Raw genomic sequence first — 19,369 nt, 5'->3', positions numbered from 1 at the left:
AAATGTCTCTAAGCTCATTATGGGATTGTAAGGGAACGACGCCACACTCATAGGAAAGGGGAGGGGTGCGGCATTTTGTGGGGACGGGTTCAGAAAGTGTCGCCTGTCGACAATATTTGCACTTTAAAAAGATCATAGTGTAAGAAACAGAATTGTAGCATTATTTCATGCCTTTATGAATTGTAATGGGAATTGATTAATATACTCAATATTGTCAGAGCTAAGAAAATATTTCATATTGATATATTTAAAAAATAAAAACTGCAATTTTGTGGGGGTAGTAGGCTGAGGTATGACGTAATTTTAAGGGTGGGGATAGGCTTACTTGCTTATTGTGGCGTTGGGTAAGGAGGAGGTAAAAAAAATCATCGAAGTGTGACGTCATTTATGTATGCCCCGCCCCCCTATGAAGTTTAACTAAGCAGTAGCAAGGGGGGGGGGGGGCATATGTTCCCGGGCGCCGACCTTAGGGGGCGCCAAAATGGGTTGGAAAAATAAATTGAAAGGTTGAGGGGGGTGCCAATTTGAAAGTTTGAGGGGGGGGGTGCAGATCAAAATCTTGAGGGGGGGGGGGGTTGCAAATCGAAAAGTTTGTCCCCGGGCGCCGGGAAGGGTCGCTACGCCTCTGTAACTAAGGCTTCTTAAAAGTAAAGACAAAATTGAAAAAAAAAAAAACATTTTAATATATTTAAATCCAATATTTTAGATTGTGGGGAAAAGTTACCATTAGGTTCTAGAACGAGATAGTGCTGTATAAGTTTTAATCTAAACCTAGATCAGGGAAGTCTAGGACTTAAAATCTTACTTAGGCCTACTTTATGTTTTTAAATTCTAGACTAAACCTACTTTTGTCCTTGTGCGCACCCAATGGGGTTTAACATCCGGTTCACAATTTCCTTATATAGTCGCGCAATGAAGTCTGCTCGCATTGAGGTTTCATTACTCGTTACAATCATGAAGTTTGTTATTACTGTTAGTAGATTTAGTATACGATGCATTGGTAGAAAAACAATACATCTTGTATCCAAACGCTCTCTTAAACTTAAAAGATTATCTAGCTGTTTGCTACACCGAAAAAAACGTCTAGATCTTAGGCCTTGATCTCAAGATCTATGAGATCTAAATCTAGCTGAGTGTCTACTAGATCTATATCTAGATTCTAGGCCCTAGTCTAGATCTTGGAAGATCTCGATTTAGATCTAGATTCTAGAAACTATAGATCTAGTCAAGCTTATTACTAGACTAGATCTAGATATATTGTAGATTAAAAACAGAATTATTCCAGATCTATTAGATCTAATTTTAGTAATTTATCTACCAGAATCTACATTTTCTAGATTAACCTAGAGTCGTAGATCTAAAAATCTTCATTATTAATAAATAATTTCTAGATTAATATATATCTAGAATCTATATTCTAAATCTAGCTAGTTAAGTCTAGATTCTAGATGTAGTACAGATCCACTAGTCTAGTAGTTAGTAGATCTAGATCTAATCTAGAATCTAGACTGAGATCTCAAACTTATTCTGCAGACAAAACTAGAATCCTAATCTAGATTAATGTAGATCTACATCTAAAGTATTCCAGATTTAGAGTAGACTTTCGTAAATTACAGTGTAAACAGTTCAGTAGGCCAACCAGATCTAGATCTAAGTTTAATAGATTTTAGATCTAGACTAGAAACAAGATCTCTGTCCGCCCCCTCCCCCCCCCCCCTCGCCCGCCCTCCACTCAGTGCGGGAAGATATAACTATAGCGGCCGATGACGAAATGCTGACATCACACTGTTGACGTCACACTGTCCGCGACACTGACCTACCCACATGTCATGTCCACAGCAAGCGACCTACCCACACAACACACTGTCCCCGGCACTGACCCACCCACACATCACACTGTCCATGTCACTGACCCACCCACACATCACACTGTCCATGTCACTGACCCACCCACACATCACACTGTCCATGTCACTGACCCACCCACACATCACACTGTCCATGTCACTGACCCACCGCCACGTCATGTCCACAGCAAGTGACCCACCCACACACCACACTGTCCATGTCACTAACCCACCCACACATCACACTGTCCATGTCACTGACCCACCCACACATCACACTGTCCCCGGCACTGACCCACCCACACATCACACTGTCCATGTCACTGACCCACCCACACAACACACTGTCCATGTCACTGACCCACCCACACAACACACTGTCCATGTCACTGACCCACCCACACATCACACTGTCCATGTCACTGACCCACCCACACATCACACTGTCCATGTCACTGACCCACCCACACATCACACTGTCCATGTCACTGACCCACCCACACATCACACTGTCCATGTCACTGACCCACCCACACATCACACTGTCCATGTCACTGACCCACCCACACATCACACTGTCCATGTCACTGACCCACCCACACATCACACTGTCCATGTCACTGACCCACCCACACATCACACTGTCCATGTCACTGACCCACCCACACATCACACTGTCCATGTCACTGACCCACCCACACATCACACTGTCCCCGGCACTGACCCACCCACACATCACACTGTCCCCGGCACTGACCCACCCACACATCACACTGTCCATGTCACTGACCCACCCACACATCACACTGTCCATGTCACTGACCCACCCACACATCACACTGTCCATGTCACTGACCCACCCACACAACACACTGTCCATGTCACTGACCCACCCACACATCACACTGTCCATGTCACTGACCCACCCACACATCACACTGACCCACCCACACACCACACTGTCCCACCCACACATCACACTGTCCATGTCACTGACCCACCCACACATCACACTGACCCACCCACACACCACACTGTCCATGTCACTGACCCACCTACACATCACACTGACCCACCCACACATCCCACTGACCCACCCACACGTCATGTCCACAGCAAGCGACCCACCCACCCCCAGCCCGAGCCACGCTGTCCACATCGGGCGATCTGCCCATCCCAAGCCCGGTTCTTTAGCCGTGCACAGAGAGACATCGGCTAACTCCTGCATCCAGCGCGTGGGTGCGCGTGAGCGACGTGCCACTCCTCCCTCCCAGCAGACGACAGGCAGCACGTGCCATCACAGAATCGTGAGTAGTTTTGTTATCACCGTTGACCTACTCATCTGACGCTCGATTGTTTAGTTTTCTATAGGTAGTTTACGGGCTGTTTTTTAAAACTAATAATGAGTAAAAACAAATTCATATTTTTTGTTTGTATCACTAGATCTGATAACGGAAACAATGACTTATATTTCTGCTTTGCATGACAACGCTGCCTGTATATTTCAATCATTTGGTTATTGCAGCTTAGCTGCTGTTTAGAAATTGTTGATAGATCTTATATCTCATTGAAGTTTTAATATTTTTTTTTTGCTTTATCGGACATAGGCTTGTGTCCATGGGGTTTATGCTGTTAGGGATATCTTAGGTTGGGCTAGCTATATGTGGGCATGTTAGTTGGGCTAGCTATATGTAGGCATGTTAGTTGGGCTAGCTATATGTAGGCATGTTAGTTGTGGTAACGTACGGCTAGCTATATGCAGGGCTAACTATGTAAGAAACAATTCTACCATACGTCATCACAAAACACTCACAGGAAGACAGTTTCATCCTTCTCATTGTAAACAATAATACTAGCACATAATTATAATTCGTGTTTGATTGATGTGTTGAAATATTTGCACGCCGGCCTCACACAAATTACGTACATTCACTTTTTGATGGTCACTATTGTATTTTTAAAAAGACGGTAAAAACCGAATTCTAGTACAGTAGAATACGGATTGCTGATTATCTCAAAAAATGATTATTTGTCGAATGTGTAAACGTGAATTGTTGTAAGCTGGCTAGAACGACACACTTTAAATAAACCGGGAGTGATCTCCCCTAAAATATATTCTTATATAACTTAGACATGATCTTTAATTACTTAAACTTTTAAAAATAGAATAGAATCTCATAGAAAAAAAGAATTGCGCACCAAGCGAACGCCAAAACAAAATGTGCATAATAGTGCGCAATATTATTAGTACTTTATAAATTTACATGCGTTTTTTGAGAAATCGGAAATAGCGTAAATTAGTACTTCCGGTCAACGGAATTACTCAAAATTTGACAGAAGGTAGAGAATTAGATCTTTTACTTACATGTGAAATTCCATTTATCTATCTCAAATAGTACTAAAGTTATAGGCTTTTGAAAAATTCAAAGTAGAAAAAGTACCACTTCCGGTTATCAGAAATCGCTCAAAAGTTTATCAGGATCTACGATTTTGATTAAATACTTATATATGAAATTTCATCAACCTAGTTGTAACGGTACTCAAGTTTTCGTGTTTACAGACAGACAGACACACAGACAGACATACGGACACATTGCAAAATTATGTTTTTCCGTATCAGTGAGGTTTGTAAAAATCTCGATTTTTTTTGCACTATTACAAGACTTTCTCTATACTTCGTATATACGAGAAAGTAAAAATGGATACGATCTTTATGTGCTTTATCAGGTCACACCCACCCCGACAAGGTTGGAGCTGTATTTTTTTTACTCCTCTGAGTTGGGGTTTTTGTATATAAAATATTTCCTGGGGAGATGTGTCGGTGGATATTTTTGTCTGGGAAGGTGGTGATAATTGTCCGGATACTACTCACTACTAATATAGTGTACTCACCAATACGTACTATGTACACACAAACAGAAACACATGTACACCCATATACAGTAACCTACAGATACACACACACGCCGTATTTGTTTACTCATGAACGAACAATTATCGCTTAATTAATGCGGTTACTATTGATTTGCGATATTGATCTGGAAAATGTGAATTCTCAGTGGCCTTTCGTCAAAGACAATTGCATAATGGTACTTTATTTTTCATACAGTATCGATTTCTGTGTGCGTTCATTCAATGACACGCTGGGAATGACGTGGTAGGTCTTTAACTATGTGTGTGTTTGGTGTAGCAAAATGGAAACAAACTAATAGGTCTTTTACATTGTGTGTGTTTGGGTTTGGTGTAGCAAGATGGTTGCGAAACTAATAGGTCTTTATCATTGTGTGGTGTGTTGTGTGTGTTTGGTGTAGCAAGATGGAAACAAACTAATAGGTATTTAACTATGTTTGGGTTTGGTGTAGCAAGATGGTTGCGAAACTAATAGGTCTTTATCATTGTGTGTGTGGTGTGTGTGTGTGTGTTTGGTGTAGCAAGATGGAAACAAACTGATAGGTCTTTAACATTGTGTGTGTTTGGTGGAGTAGCAAGATGGAAACTAACTGGTCTTTAACACAATGTTTCTGGATGGAGCAGCTGACTATTTAAAGATAAACATCAGACATTTAAAGGGCCAGTAACTTTACTCAGGACACCAATCATTTAAAGGGCCAGTAACTCTACTCAGGACACCAATCATTAAATACTCAACAATGAAATAAATCAGTATTAGTGAACTCATTTAAATTAAATATTTTACATTTTGCGACAGTTCGGGCATTGGGCCTATCTGCCTTTGGGGAAAGAACTTCCGGCATTTGTCATGGAGTTGATATTAACACGGTTGATAATTTCAAAAGTCACAGCAGTTTTTCTTGATAAAAAAAAGTAAAACCTGGCTCGAAAACATTAACACCAATCTGCTTGTAACACGCTGTTCGTAGGTTTAAATAAAAGCCTTTGATTCTACTGATCACACTACCCTTCTTAGAACTAATTCCACGAAAGCACAGCTTAATTACTTCACTCTCTCTTATCTCGTCAAATAAGTATATCAGCATTTTTTTTTTACACTCAGCGTATGCTCGTGCAAGAGCGAGTAACAAAATATAACACAATATGTCAAGTAACTTAATCAGCGGACAACAGTGAACAGTTTGCAACTTCACCTTGAAAAAACCAAGTCAGCGCTCATTATTACACAAAATGTCAACAATTTCCACCCAATTCAATACATTTACAACAGCAAATAAAATAATCGAACAAGTAATTAGTTACAAATACCTAGGGTTAAATATTGATCAGTCTTCCCTGGTCCGATCTTATTCATCTTAATAAAGATCTTAAAATTGTGTTCATTATACAAGCATATTTATTTTCTACGAAGCATTCACACAGTATATGACAGATAATGATTTTGTAGTCTGGAGTAGCAGCTTTATAACCCAATAGCATCCTCTCTTAACGATATACAAATGGCCATAAGACAAGTAGCTGGCTTATCTAATAATCTCTAGACACAACAAAACTATTTGTAACAGAAGCCAAAGAAAGACATATTGAATTGTCTCCCATTGTCTCCCAAACTGACTCATCGCAATGTTTTCATCTAATTCCACTTCACTATGGATTTTTGTAAATGTTTTTCATCTTTGTCCTACATTTTAAATGTTATTTTACTGACATTTCTTTTTTCGAAAATATATTGATATCAGCGGCCAATATGGAAAAAGTCAACGTTCCAACTATTGTCATTTGTAAATATAACTTTTTATTAATGTCCATGACGTAGTGATTTATTGTGTACTCAGCGTAGTGTATAGAATGATTGCATCAAGTTAACGAGCCATAAGATAGCTAACAATCCAGGAAACTGTACGCAGTGTAGTGTCTAGATTGATTGCATCAGGTTGACGGGCAATCGAGCTACCAACACAGGAAACTGTACCTAGTGTCACCAACCCAGGAAACTGTACCCAGTGTTACCAACCCAGGAAACTGTACTCAGTGTTACCAACCCAGGAAACTGTACTAAGTGTTACCAACCCAGGAAACTGTACTAAGTGTTACCAACCCAGGAAACTGTACCCAGTGTTACCAACCCAGGAAACTGTACCCAGTGTTACCAACCCAGGAAACTGTACTCAGTGTCACCAACCCAGGAAACTGTACCCAGTGTTACCAACCCAGGAAACTGTACTAAGTGTTACCAACCCAGGAAACTATACCCAGCGTTACCAACCCAGGAAACTGTACAAAGTGTTACCAACCCAGGAAACTGTACTCAGTGCCACCAACCCAGGAAACTGTACCCAGTATTACCAACCCAGGAAACTGTACCCAGTATTACCAACCCAATAAACTGTACTCAGTGTTACCAACCCAGGAAACTGCACCCAGTGTTACCAACCCAGGAAACATAATTGCCAGTAACTGTAACAAGAGAAAACCAGGTATCGATCACAACCAGCCTTGCAGAACAGACTCAAGAATTATCGATGGTGACATTGTGTTATATAGAATCTAGAACTATCGATGGTGACATTGAGTTATATAGAATCTAGAACTATCGATGGTGTCATTGTGTTATATACAATAAAGAACTATCGATGTGTCATTGTGTTATATACAATCTAGAACTATCGATGTGTCATTGTGTTATATACAATCTAGAACTATCGATGGTGACATTGTGTTATATAGAATCTAGTATTATTGATAGTGACATTGTAGTGTATAGAATCTAGAACCATCGATGCTGACATTGTGTTATATAGAATCTAGTATTATTGATAGTGACATTGTGTTGTATAGAATCTAGAACTACTGATGGTGTCATTGTGTTGTATAGAATCTAGAACTACTGATGGTGTCATTGTGTTGTATAGAATCTAGAACTATCGATGGTGACATTGTGTTGTATAGAATCTAGAACTACTGATGGTGTCATTGTGTTGTATAGAATCTAGTATTATTGATAGTGACATTGTGTTGTATAGAATTTAGAACTATCGATGGTGACATTGTGTTGTATAGAATCTAGTATTATTGATAGTGACATTGTGTTGTATAGAATCTAGAACTATCGATGGTGACATTGTGTTGTATAGAATCTAGAACTACCGATGGTGACATTGTGTTGTATAGAATCTAGAACTATCGATGTGTCATTGTGTTGTATACAATCTAGTATTATTGATAGTGTCATTGTGTTGTATTGAATCTAGAACTGCTGATAGTGTCATTGTGTTTTATAGAATCTAGAACTATCGATGGTGACATTGTGTTGTATAGAATCTAGAACTACCGATAGTGACATTGTGTTGTATAGAATCTAGAACTACCGATGGTGTCATTGTGTTATATAGGATCTAGTATTATTGATAGTGACATTGTGTTGTATAGAATCTGATATCAACAACTCGGTTTAAAAAGTTGCTGATGTTGTTGTGGAACACTATTGACCCATAGTCATGTATGTGTTTGTCTGTGTGTATGTGTGTGGGGGAGGGGGGGGGGGTAGAGAGGCAGAATAATTCACAGAAATACTAAGTTAGCGAGCGTGGGGGGGGGGGGGGTAGAGAGGCAGAATAATTCACAGAAATACTAAGTTAGCGAGCGTGGGGGGGGGGGGGGGGGGTAGAGAGGCAGAATAATTCACAGAAATACTAAGTTAGTGGGGGGGGGGGGGTAGAGAGGCAAAATAATTCACAGAAATACTGAGTTAGCGAGCGATGAAAATGATGTGAGTCGAGCAGAATCAATAGATTAAAAACAAATGGTCTGGTCGTGTTGGTCACCATACAAGGTGGTAACTGAGTCTGTTCCATTTGTAGGTTACTGCTGGAGTGAAGGGCGCGGGCCATGGCAGAAGATCTGAAGGAAGTACCGGTGGTGGCGAGGGGCGAGGAGAACAGGTGCATGAACTGGTGCTTGACGGAGTTCGACTCGGAGAGTATTGGGCTGGAGTATGACCGGCCCCAGGATCTGGTCACCTCACAGGTCAGTGCTCACATCTCTTTCATGTTCCATCGGCCGGACACATCGCATTTTTTTAAGTTTAAAAAACTGGTGGCTAATCGAAATCAAACGATTGCCGCCTTCCCTTAGAGAATGCACCGTTTTTGGTGGGTGTTAAACAGCTGTGTTAAAAAGCTGCTTGTTAACGGGTCCCCCCCCCCTGCTTGTCACGTTCGTGCTCGCTCCGCCGTCACGTTCGTGCACGCTGGGCCGTCACGTTTGTGCACGCTGGGCCGTCACGTTTGTGCACGCTGGGCCGTCACGTTTGTGCACGCTGGGCCGTCACTATAAAAACACGACCTCGGATTACGCTTCATCAAGATGCTATTGATAATTCAGGGGAGACGAATCAATAATTCAACATTGAAACACATTCTGCTAGTTTAGGGCGGTAAACTTTTCATTATCTCTCCTCCTGTGTCCGAAATCACAACCAGACCTAAATGACTGCTTGGTGTATATATATATATATATATATATATATATATATATATATATATATATATATATATATATATATATATATATATATATATATATATATATAAGGTGACTTGGTTTGGAGTGTAGTAAAGTTATATAAAAGGTGACTTGGAGTGTACTCAGGATATGTACGAGGTGGTCGTGCTAATGATATTAAAAAACTTATTTTACTAGCAGTAGGGCTAACTATAATGCAGGCATTCATTGCCATCGGTGACCTTTAAAGGTTGATCGATTGAGTTTCAGACAATTTCTTCTGGCTGTGAATCGGGAAGAAGGAAGACATGCACGTGATATGCTTATAACTACTGCGATGATTCTGCTGCAGTAAGGCGTCTGACCATTGCACGTGATATGCTTATAACAGCTGCGATGATTCTGATTTAGAATAAGAAAATGAAAGCTCATCCAAATAAAATAAAAACTTGTCTAAATGGAGATAAGCTTCGTGGCCATTTCGGAGGTTTTATCCAATGCTGAAGTGTGGGGAAAATAGGATTGGTGGCTTGGTGTTTGCTATAGACTTGCCAGAGTGAGTGATTTCCCTTAGGATGAACTGTCAAAAAACTCGGGACTAGATTAGTTTCCCAGACATGGAGATTTACTGGATGTTGTAGGCGGTAAGTCTTTCGTGGTCACACTAGTCTCACGACATCTCAACCTCATCACAACCAGGTCACAACCTCATCACAACCAGGTCACAACCTCATCACAACCAGGTCACAACCTCATCACAACCATGCCACAACCTCATCACAACCATGTCACAACCTCACCACAACCACAAGACGACCTCATCAGAACTAAGTCACAACCTCATGAAAACCGGTTCCCAGAAAGATGCGCAACGGAAAAAAAGCGTACGCAGAAAAAAGCGCAAACAGTAAAAATGCGCACACAGAAAAATGCGCACACAGAAAAAAGCGGAAACGGAATTTTTTTTGAGGCTATGATAAGATCAGTATTTTCAGCGATATATGGAGAACTTAAAGATACCGACCATTGTTGAAAATAATATGTTGGATGTTTTAAACGGATAAACTAAATTTTATTTAAAGTATAAAAATAAATAAAAAGGCATATTGGAATGTAGAAACACATTTTTAATTATGCAACCGGAAAAGTATTTAATGTCGTGACAAGAACGCAAAAAAAAAACCCACAATGACGTCCCATGTTTAAACTACGGAAAGTACACAAAACTAAGGGCTGCATCTTCCAATTTTAGAATATGAAGAAATGAACTATTTCATACAAATTTGGTTTAGATCTATAGATCTACCTAACAAGACGTACGCTATGAAATGTATACAATTTTTTCGGCCAAAACAAATACAAATTACTTTTTAAAAAGGCATAAATACTGTTGAACAGCCGGGTTTTTAACAGAATCATTTAAGTCTTTTAATCAGTGTGTGGATTTAATTAGTGCTGACTAATAATGTATATAATTTGATTTTTCTAATAGATAATGGTAGTCTATGTTATTTTAAATGTGTCGGATTTTTACCTATTTAATTATTTATTTGCATGGTCACTAATATCGTTCGACGTGTAGTAGAGAACATTACTTTTTGCCATTAACTATTTTATAAAATATTTTTTCACAAACCAGTATAACAGTAAAAAATATATAGGCCTGTAATTCAAATTTACCCATTTAAAGTCATTTACAGTCATTTAAAGTCAACTAGATCTATACGTGAGCGACGTTTTCCGAATTTTTTCCCCATCCGGACAGAAGCTCTCGGGTCAATCATCCGGTGTCTTCTAGACGCGGGGGCGTCAAGCGTTATGCAATATTGCGCTGATCTATCATTGATCATGTCCGACAGATCGAACGCTGAATATTGAAGCTCGCTTACACTCGTCAGCTGATGTACTGGAGAGAGAGGGAGAGATGAAGGTGGGGGACGGTTCTGGCTAAGTCAGCGAATATTGAGTCGGTCTATCTACAGCTACCATCCTACATACAGCAGTTGACCATTGCTGGACTACCATCCGACACACAACAGTTGACCATTGATGGACTGCCATCCTACATACAACAGTTGACCATTACTGGACTACCATCTTACATACAACAGTTGACCATTACTTGACTACCATCCTACATACAACTGTTGACCATTACTGGACTATCATCCTACATACAACAGTTGACCATTGCTGGACTACCATCCTACATACAACAGTTGACCATTACTTGACTACCATCCGACACAAAACAGTTGACCATTGCTGGACTACCATCCTACATACAACAGTTGACCATTAATTGACTACCATCCGACACACAACAGTTGACCATTACTTGACTACCATCCGACACAAAACAGTTGACCATTACTGGACTACCATCCTACATACAACAGTTGACCATTACTTGACTACCATCCGACACACAACAGTTGACCATTACTTGACTACCATCCGACACAAAACAGTTGACCATTACTGGACTACCATCCTACATACAACAGTTGACCATTATTTGACTTCCTTGAAACGATGAGATTGTCATCCACACACAATAGTGTGTCAATGACAGTCACCCACCGAAAATTTCAAGTGCCCCCCCCCCCCCCCCCCCCCGAGAAAAAATTCTGGAATAAACACTGTTCCGGTTGACTTTAGGTTGAGGGCAGTTTGTGAAAATATTTTAATTGATAAATTAATTCTAAACGGCATTTCAACGGCTTCTTTTCGATACAAAAATATAAAAATGAGTGTAATCGATGGTTCCCAAACGGCTTTGATGTTTAGAAATGTAACTATAATTTTATCGTTTGCCATATTCTTAATTTTTTTTTAAAATTTGGTATTATTACATCGACTTTTCATGCATATTGTACTAGTTACACGTTATATAAAGCTAAAGAAAAAATGTTGAATGTATCTGTGAATGTGATAAAAATTATCTAGTTACACGTTATATAAAGCTAGAGGAAAATGTTGAATGTATCTGTCAAGACAATGTTTAGACGACCTGGCCAGATGATGCATGTTTAATCCCAGTGTTGATGAACTCTCAAACCGCTCGTCTATATGCACGTGCTGGCGGCTTGGATAAATATTCGTCTTTGTGTGTGTGGATTGTATTGCTTGTCTTGTAGACAAGGGTTATACACGTCTAGGAAAGTCATTCATATTTTAAGACGTCCTCAAGATTGTAGCACCTCCTTAATATTGTAGGACGTCAGTAAGCTTGTAGCACGTCCTTAATATTGTAGCACTTCCTTAATAGTGTAGCACTTCCTTAATTATGTAAGACGTCCTTAATATTGTAGGACGTCCTAAGTATTGTAGCTCTTCCTTCATATTGTTGGACGTCCTTAATATTGTAGGACGCCCGTAAGATTGTAGGACTTCCTTAATATTGTAACACTTCCTTAATATTGTAACACTTCCTTAATATTGTAACACTTCCTTAATATTGTAGGACGTCCTATTTGAGTTGTAGATCAACAGTTGGTAAGTTAAATGAACAACACCCGGCCATTGAGTGATATCTGAATGACATTAACCCAATCACCCTGTGGCTTGATATGTAAATGGAGCTAAATGTTTGTTAACGAGTGGAAATGTCCCTACCCTGGAATGATGGGAGAAAACGTGTTTCTTGAGACGACATCAGGATATCAACTGTGTTGTTTTTTTTTTTTGGGGGGGGGGGAGTGGAGGGGGTGGAGTCGTGGGCTTCGTAGGTCGGGAGAGCTGCATCATGTACAGTTGTGTGGTGGGGGGAAGGAGGTAAACAACAGCCCCGCCATCCACCATTATCAATTCCATTGCGCACTTGAGGTGTTGTTTTAATCATTTCAAACTGGAACTAAAGCTTCACATAACTCATTTTTCCCAACATATCAATTTCACGCGATGAATGCTTTAAAAAATCTTCCAAGTTGAGACGACTAGTTTTTAAAAGCAAAACGATTTATCTGAAACAGAAAAAATTAATCTCGCTGCTCCAGATCTTACCATATCTCACCGAGAGCCGAGGCTAAAAGCAAAACAAAAAACTTTGTTCGAAAAACATCAGAAACAAAAGTTAAGTTTCGTGTCAAAGAATTTAAAATTTCAATTTTAAGAAATGGAAGTTTTATTGTTCTAGTTCTAAATTCATTTGACAATACATTGTTTCTTTAAAGAAACCCTAGTCAAATAATTTCCCTGAGCGTCGAATAGGAATAAATGAAATCTACATTTCTTATTAGAATATTTGGCTAAACATCAGTGTACCCCCTCTCCTCTTCTTTAACAAACAGAGAACTCAAGTTGTAGAGAAGTTGTTGGCTGGTCAAGAAAGTTCTGGGCAAGTCGAGTTAAAGACAAGTTGTTGTCTTGGTGGTTCTAGTTAACTCGTTGTCTCTTGGCCACCAGCTGCAGTAGCCTGGTGTTGCAACGACATCAACATGCCAGAAATACGGAGAAATTGAGAGTGGCAAATCGACGGTAGCCAGTGGAGAATTGACGCTAGATGATGAGCTAATACAGATAACTGTATCCGATTCTCAGGCTAATGCTATTAGTTTAGAGATAATTGTATCAGATGTTTTGCTAATACAGATAATTATCAGATCTCTTGCTAATACAGATAACTGTATCAGATAATAATGTTCTAAATCTCAGATGATAATAACCTTAAGATATTAGAAACGCCTGACCGTTTATCGATATTTGGATCATTTTGTTTAGCGCTGTCACGTCAATAATAGAGAGACGATTGCTGGCATTTTTGGCTGGGTCAAATTGAATTATACGCAGCTCGCCCAGTTGTCTCCCGTTAATGCAGTTGGTCGTCTCCCCGTTGGTAAAGTTGGTTGTCTCACCTTTCTGGTAAACAAACAAACCAAACAGACATCTAAACAAAACATCAATCAGACAGTGAAACATCGTATCCGTTATTTGAATATCTGGCTATTCCATTTTGCCCCAAAACATCAATCAGACAGTGAAACATCAAACAATCGTATCCGTGATTTGAATCTCTGGCTATTCCATTTTGCCCCAAAACAAACTAGGTCTGGAGTGAGTCGGTTCATTGAGCGAGCGTTGCCCCGATATTGGCGCTGTCAAAATGTTATGTCGTCTTGACACGCTAGCCACGTCTGGACGTGCCCATCTAGCGTCTGGGGGGGGGGGGGGGGGGGGGGGGCTATCGAACGAGTCAAGCTTTCATGTGTGTGTGTATATACCATGATGGTATCGATATTTTAAATACTCTGAAAACATATTTGCTGAGTGTGTCATGGTATCGATATTTTCAATCTTTATATTTTATAAATGTGGGGTGTGTGAAATCGTATTGATATTTTAAGTACACTATTAGAAATATGGATCGATATTGAGAAGAAATAAAAATTTGGTTTTGTAAATCTTGACCAATGTTTAAGTTTTAAATTTAATTGAAGTTATTTTGGAGTTTATGAAAAACATTTAGAAATGTGCTATAAACTTGCTAGCTGGTATTAGCTATTTTAAAATACTTTTAAAATTACTAACACATGATGTCACTTTTTCTTAAGATTCAACCCTTCGTTACTCACAGTCTCAAAATCCCACCCTGACCAAATGTGTGACGTCATGTATGGACGTCCTACAACTAGTCCATCTTGGTGAATTAATAACAGATGTTGTCTGTAGTTCCCTGTCTTGTTGTATGTAGTTCCCTGTCTTGTTGTCTGTAGTTCCCTGTCTTGTTGTATGTAGTTCCCTGTCTTGTTGTCTGTAGTTCCCTGTCTTGTTGTCTGTAGTTCCCTGTCTTGTTGTATATAGTTCCCTGTCTTGTTGTATGTAGTTCCCTGTCTTGTTGTATGTAGTTCCCTGTCTTGTTGTATGTAGTTCCCTGTCTTGTTGTATGTAGTTCCCTGTCTTGTTGTATGTAGTTCCCTGTCTTGTTGTATGTAGTTCCCTGTCTTGTTGTATGTAGTTCCCAGTCTTGTTGTATGTAGTTCCCTGTCTTGTTGTATGTAGTTCCCTGTCTTGTTGTCTGTAGTTCCCTGTCTTGTTGTATATAGTTCCCTGTCTTGTTGTATGTAGTTCCCTGTCTTGTTGTATGTAGTTCCCTGTCTTGTTGTATGTAGTTCCCTGTCTTGTTGTATGTAGTTCCCTGTCTTGTTGTATGTAGTTCCCTGTCTTGTTGTATGTAGTTCCCTGTCTTGTTGTATGTAGTTCCCTGTCTTGTTGTATGCAGTTCCCCGTCTTGTTGTATGTAGTTCCCTGTCTTGTTGTATGTAGTTCCCTGTCTTGTTTTATGTAGTTCCCCGTCTTGTTGTATGTAGTTCCCTGTCTTGTTGTATGTAGTTCCCTGTCTTGTTGTATGTAGTTCCCTGTCTTGTTGTATGTAGTTCTCTGTCTTGTTGTATGTAGTTCCCCGTCTTTTTGTATGTAGTTCCCCGTCTTGTTGTATGTAGTTCCCTGTCCTTGTGCCCACCACTGAAGAACAGATGTTGTATGTAGTTCCCCGTCTTGTTGTATGTAGTTCCCCGTCTTGTTGTATGTAGTTCCCTGTCTTGTTGTATGTAGTTCTCTGTCTTGTTGTATGTAGTTCCCCGTCTTGTTGTATGTAGTTCCCCGTCTTGTTGTATGTAGTTCCCTGTCCTTGTGCCCACCACTGAAGAACAGATGTTGTATGTAGTTCCCCGTCTTGTTGTATGTAGTTCCCCGTCTTGTTGTATGTAGTTCCCTGTCTTGTTGTATGTAGTTCCCTGTCATGTTGTCTGTAGTTCCCTGTCTTGTTGTATGTAGTTCCCTGTCTTGTTGTATGTAGTTCCCTGTCTTGTTGTATGTAGTTCCCTGTCTTGTTGTATGTAGTTCCCTGTCTTGTTGTATGTAGTTCCCTGTCTTGTTGTATGGAGTTCCCTGTCTTGTTGTATGTAGTTCCCTGTCTTGTTGTATGTAGTTCCCTGTCTTGTTGTATGTAGTTCCCTGTCTTGTTGTATGTAGTTCCCTGTCTTGTTGTATGTAGTTCCCTGTCTTGTTAATGTAGTTCCCTGTCTTGTTGTATGTAGTTCCCTGTCTTGTTGTATGTAGTTCCCTGTCATGTTGTATGTAGTTCCCTGTCTTGTTGTATGTAGTTCCCTGTCTTGTTGTATGTAGTTCCCTGTCTTTATGTATGTAGTTTCCTGTCTTGTTGTATGTAGTTCCCTGTCCTTGTGCCCACCACTGAAGAACAGATGTTGTATGTAGTTCCCTGTCTTGTTGTATGTAGTTCCCTGTCTTGTTGTATGTAGTTCCCTGTCTTGTTGTATGTAGTTCCCTGTCTTGTTGTATGTAGTTCCCTCTCTTGTTGTATGTAGTTCCCTGTCTTGTTGTATGTAGTTCCCTGTCTTGTTGTATGTAGTTCCCTGTCCTTGTGCCCACCACTGAAGAACAGATGTTGTATGTAGTTCCCTGTCTTGTTGTATGTAGTTCCCTGTCTTGTTGTATGTAGTTCCCTGTCTTGTTGTATGTAGTTCCCTGTCTTGTTGTATGTAGTTCCCTGTCCTTGTGCCCACCACTGAAGAACAGATGTTGTATGTAGTTCCCTGTCTTGTTGTATGTAGTTCCCTGTCTTGTTGTATGTAGTTCCCTGTCTTGTTGTATGTAGTTCCCTGTCATGTTGTATGTAGTTCCCTGTCATGTTGTATGTAGTTCCCTGTCTTGTTGTATGTAGTTCCCTGTCTTGTTTTGTGCAGTTCCCTGTCATGTTGTATGTAGTTCCCTGTCTTGTTGTATGTAGTTCCCTGTCTTTGTGCCCACCACTGAAGAACAGATGTTGTATGTAGTTCCCCGTCTTTGTGCCCACCACTGAAGAACAGATGTTGTATGTAGTTCCCTGTCTTTGTGCCCACCACTGAAGAACAGATGTTGTATGTAGTTCCCTGTCCCCACCACTAAAGAACCGCATGCAAGCGACCAATGTAACTTTGTAACAATTCCTGTAGCAGTGACTAAATAAATGTGTATGACGTCACTGTACCAGCAGACGCCCCACCCTCACGTTCCCGTAGAAGCATTAAAGCCTATTTGAAAGCACTTTATTTTCTAATTTCTCCCCGAATCAATAAGTTTTCCGGGCTTGTCCCGTCTGGTGATGAAGTGCTGCGCTATGGTTTTTGTATCACTCGACGCTGGTGCTTTTTCAACACTAGTTTTATAATCGTCTTCCACTTTTTTAACGGGAGGCTAGACTTTACTCCAAGACACCATCATAGGGGTGTATGTGTCATTCTACACTGTCCCCTGTATACCTAGGTCATTGCAACAGATGAACTCAACATGTCGAGTACGAACGGGAAAAGATTATGATGAAAATGTCATTCTGCTGACATTTTTCTTGTCGTGTTTCGGTCGCTATGGCGTCTCAGGACTTGACGAACCCGTGTATCTTATTAAATTATTTGATCAGCCATCTGGCTGTTAATGGCTGTCCTCAACATAATATTTGGAAAATCGAGTTAAGCTTGTTGAAGAGAACAAGCAAGAATATCTCTCCCCCCTCCCCTGTCTCGTGGTTTGTAATTATGTTGTGCCATCCTCCTTGCCCACCTCTCTCAGATTTTCCGTAATTACCCGCGGGGCTGTGGGAGCTTGTAACTGAGTAATTTTTTAACAAATTTCATCTGGAGATTAGCATATCGAGAGCTTGTGGCTTGTCACACGGCCGTGACGTTTTTAATCTAACTCTTGGCTCTCTCTAACTCAGGTGGTCAAGTACCCAGTCATTACACAAAACCCGTATGACAACACAAGACCCGCGTTATGACATGAGACCCGTGTTGTTAACATAAGGAAGCGTGTGATCACACAAGACCCGTATGACGACATAGACCCCATATGACGACATAGACCCCATATGACGACACAGACCCCATATGACAGCACAAACCTCATATGGCGACACAGGCCCCATATGACGACACAACCTTCATATGACGACATAGACCCCCATATGACGACACAGACCCCATATGACGACACAGACCCGATATGACGACACAGACCCCATATGACGACACAGACCCGAAATGACGACACAGACCCCATATGACGACACAGACCCCATATGACGACACAGACCCCCATATGACGACACAGACCCCCATATGACGACACAGACCCCACATGACGACACAGACCTCATATGACGACACAGACCTCGTGTTGCGATGCAAGTGTGTGTAACGAAACGTTTCTCGCGATGTGGAGTTACCGTCTCCAACAATACGCTGCTAGGGAGATAGAAGAACGGGCTTTTGGAATCGGGCGGCGATGTATGGCCTATTAGACTAACAGATCCCTGGTGCCCATGTACTCGAGACAACAATCAGTTCCTGCCACAGCCATTTTAAACGTCTGTGAGTGATGGCTTAATCAAGTTAGTTCTATTATAACGGCGGCTGTGGGAGGTGGCCTTGACACAACAACAGTGCTGCAACAGACAACACACGGATTCCTTATTACAAAAATCGATGTGCAAAAATAGGGTCGGTGCACCAGCAGACAATAGAGTCCATCACTTTTTTTTTGTCAGCTCAACTTTAGTCTTTGCCAGATTTCCCTCCCTCAGCTTGACCGGAAGTCACGCGGACAAATTGTTTCAAACTGGCAGGAAATGTTCCTTATTTATTCAAGGAATAATCTGGTGAAGTCAATCTCGCTCTCCACCTCTTTTTCTTTCTTTCTCTCCTACGCTGTGTCTATCTCTCACTCTCTCTGGCAGTAAGCTATGTCGCAGTTTACCACTACCCCACCACTATGCACAACATCCCATTGTGGGCTTATCAGAGATCTTTTGGTGCGACAGAAAATAGGTTCAAGCCACACGCTGAGGCTTCACATTCGCAGCCGTTGGGGTGAGTGTTGTGACCATTACAACACGTGACTGTTGGGTGAGTGTTGTGACCATGACAACCCGTGACTGTTGGGGTGAGTGTTGTGACCATGACAACCCGTGACTGTTGGGGTGAGTGTTGTGACCATGACAACCCGTGACTGTTGGGGTGAGTGTTGTGACCATGACAACCCGTGACTGTTGGGGTGAGTGTTGTGACCATGACAACCCGTGACTGTTGGGGTGAGTGTTGTGACCATGACAA

At 40.8% G+C, this 19,369-nt stretch overlaps 1 protein-coding gene across 2 annotated transcripts in view; it reads left to right on the top strand.

Moving 5' to 3' along the window:
* Positions 1-878: 878 nt before the first annotated feature.
* LOC131937210 (protein rolling stone) overlaps positions 879-19,369 on the top strand; it is an 88,269-nt gene continuing 69,778 nt past the window's right edge. For both annotated transcript variants that reach the window (XM_059294453.1, XM_059294452.1), the window contains exons 1-3: positions 879-933; positions 2,964-3,154; positions 8,621-8,786. In XM_059294453.1, the coding sequence (XP_059150436.1) occupies positions 8,649-8,786 (138 nt within the window). In that variant the 5' untranslated portion in view covers positions 879-933; positions 2,964-3,154; positions 8,621-8,648. The remainder of the gene's footprint in view (positions 934-2,963; positions 3,155-8,620; positions 8,787-19,369) is intronic.

This window comes from Physella acuta, unplaced genomic scaffold (assembly GCF_028476545.2).
Source record: "Physella acuta isolate Inbredline_101_S28 unplaced genomic scaffold, ASM2847654v3 ptg000204l, whole genome shotgun sequence".
In the NCBI taxonomy this organism is placed as follows: Eukaryota; Metazoa; Mollusca; class Gastropoda; family Physidae; genus Physella; species Physella acuta.
This window is presented reverse-complemented; position numbering and strand designations above follow the sequence as displayed.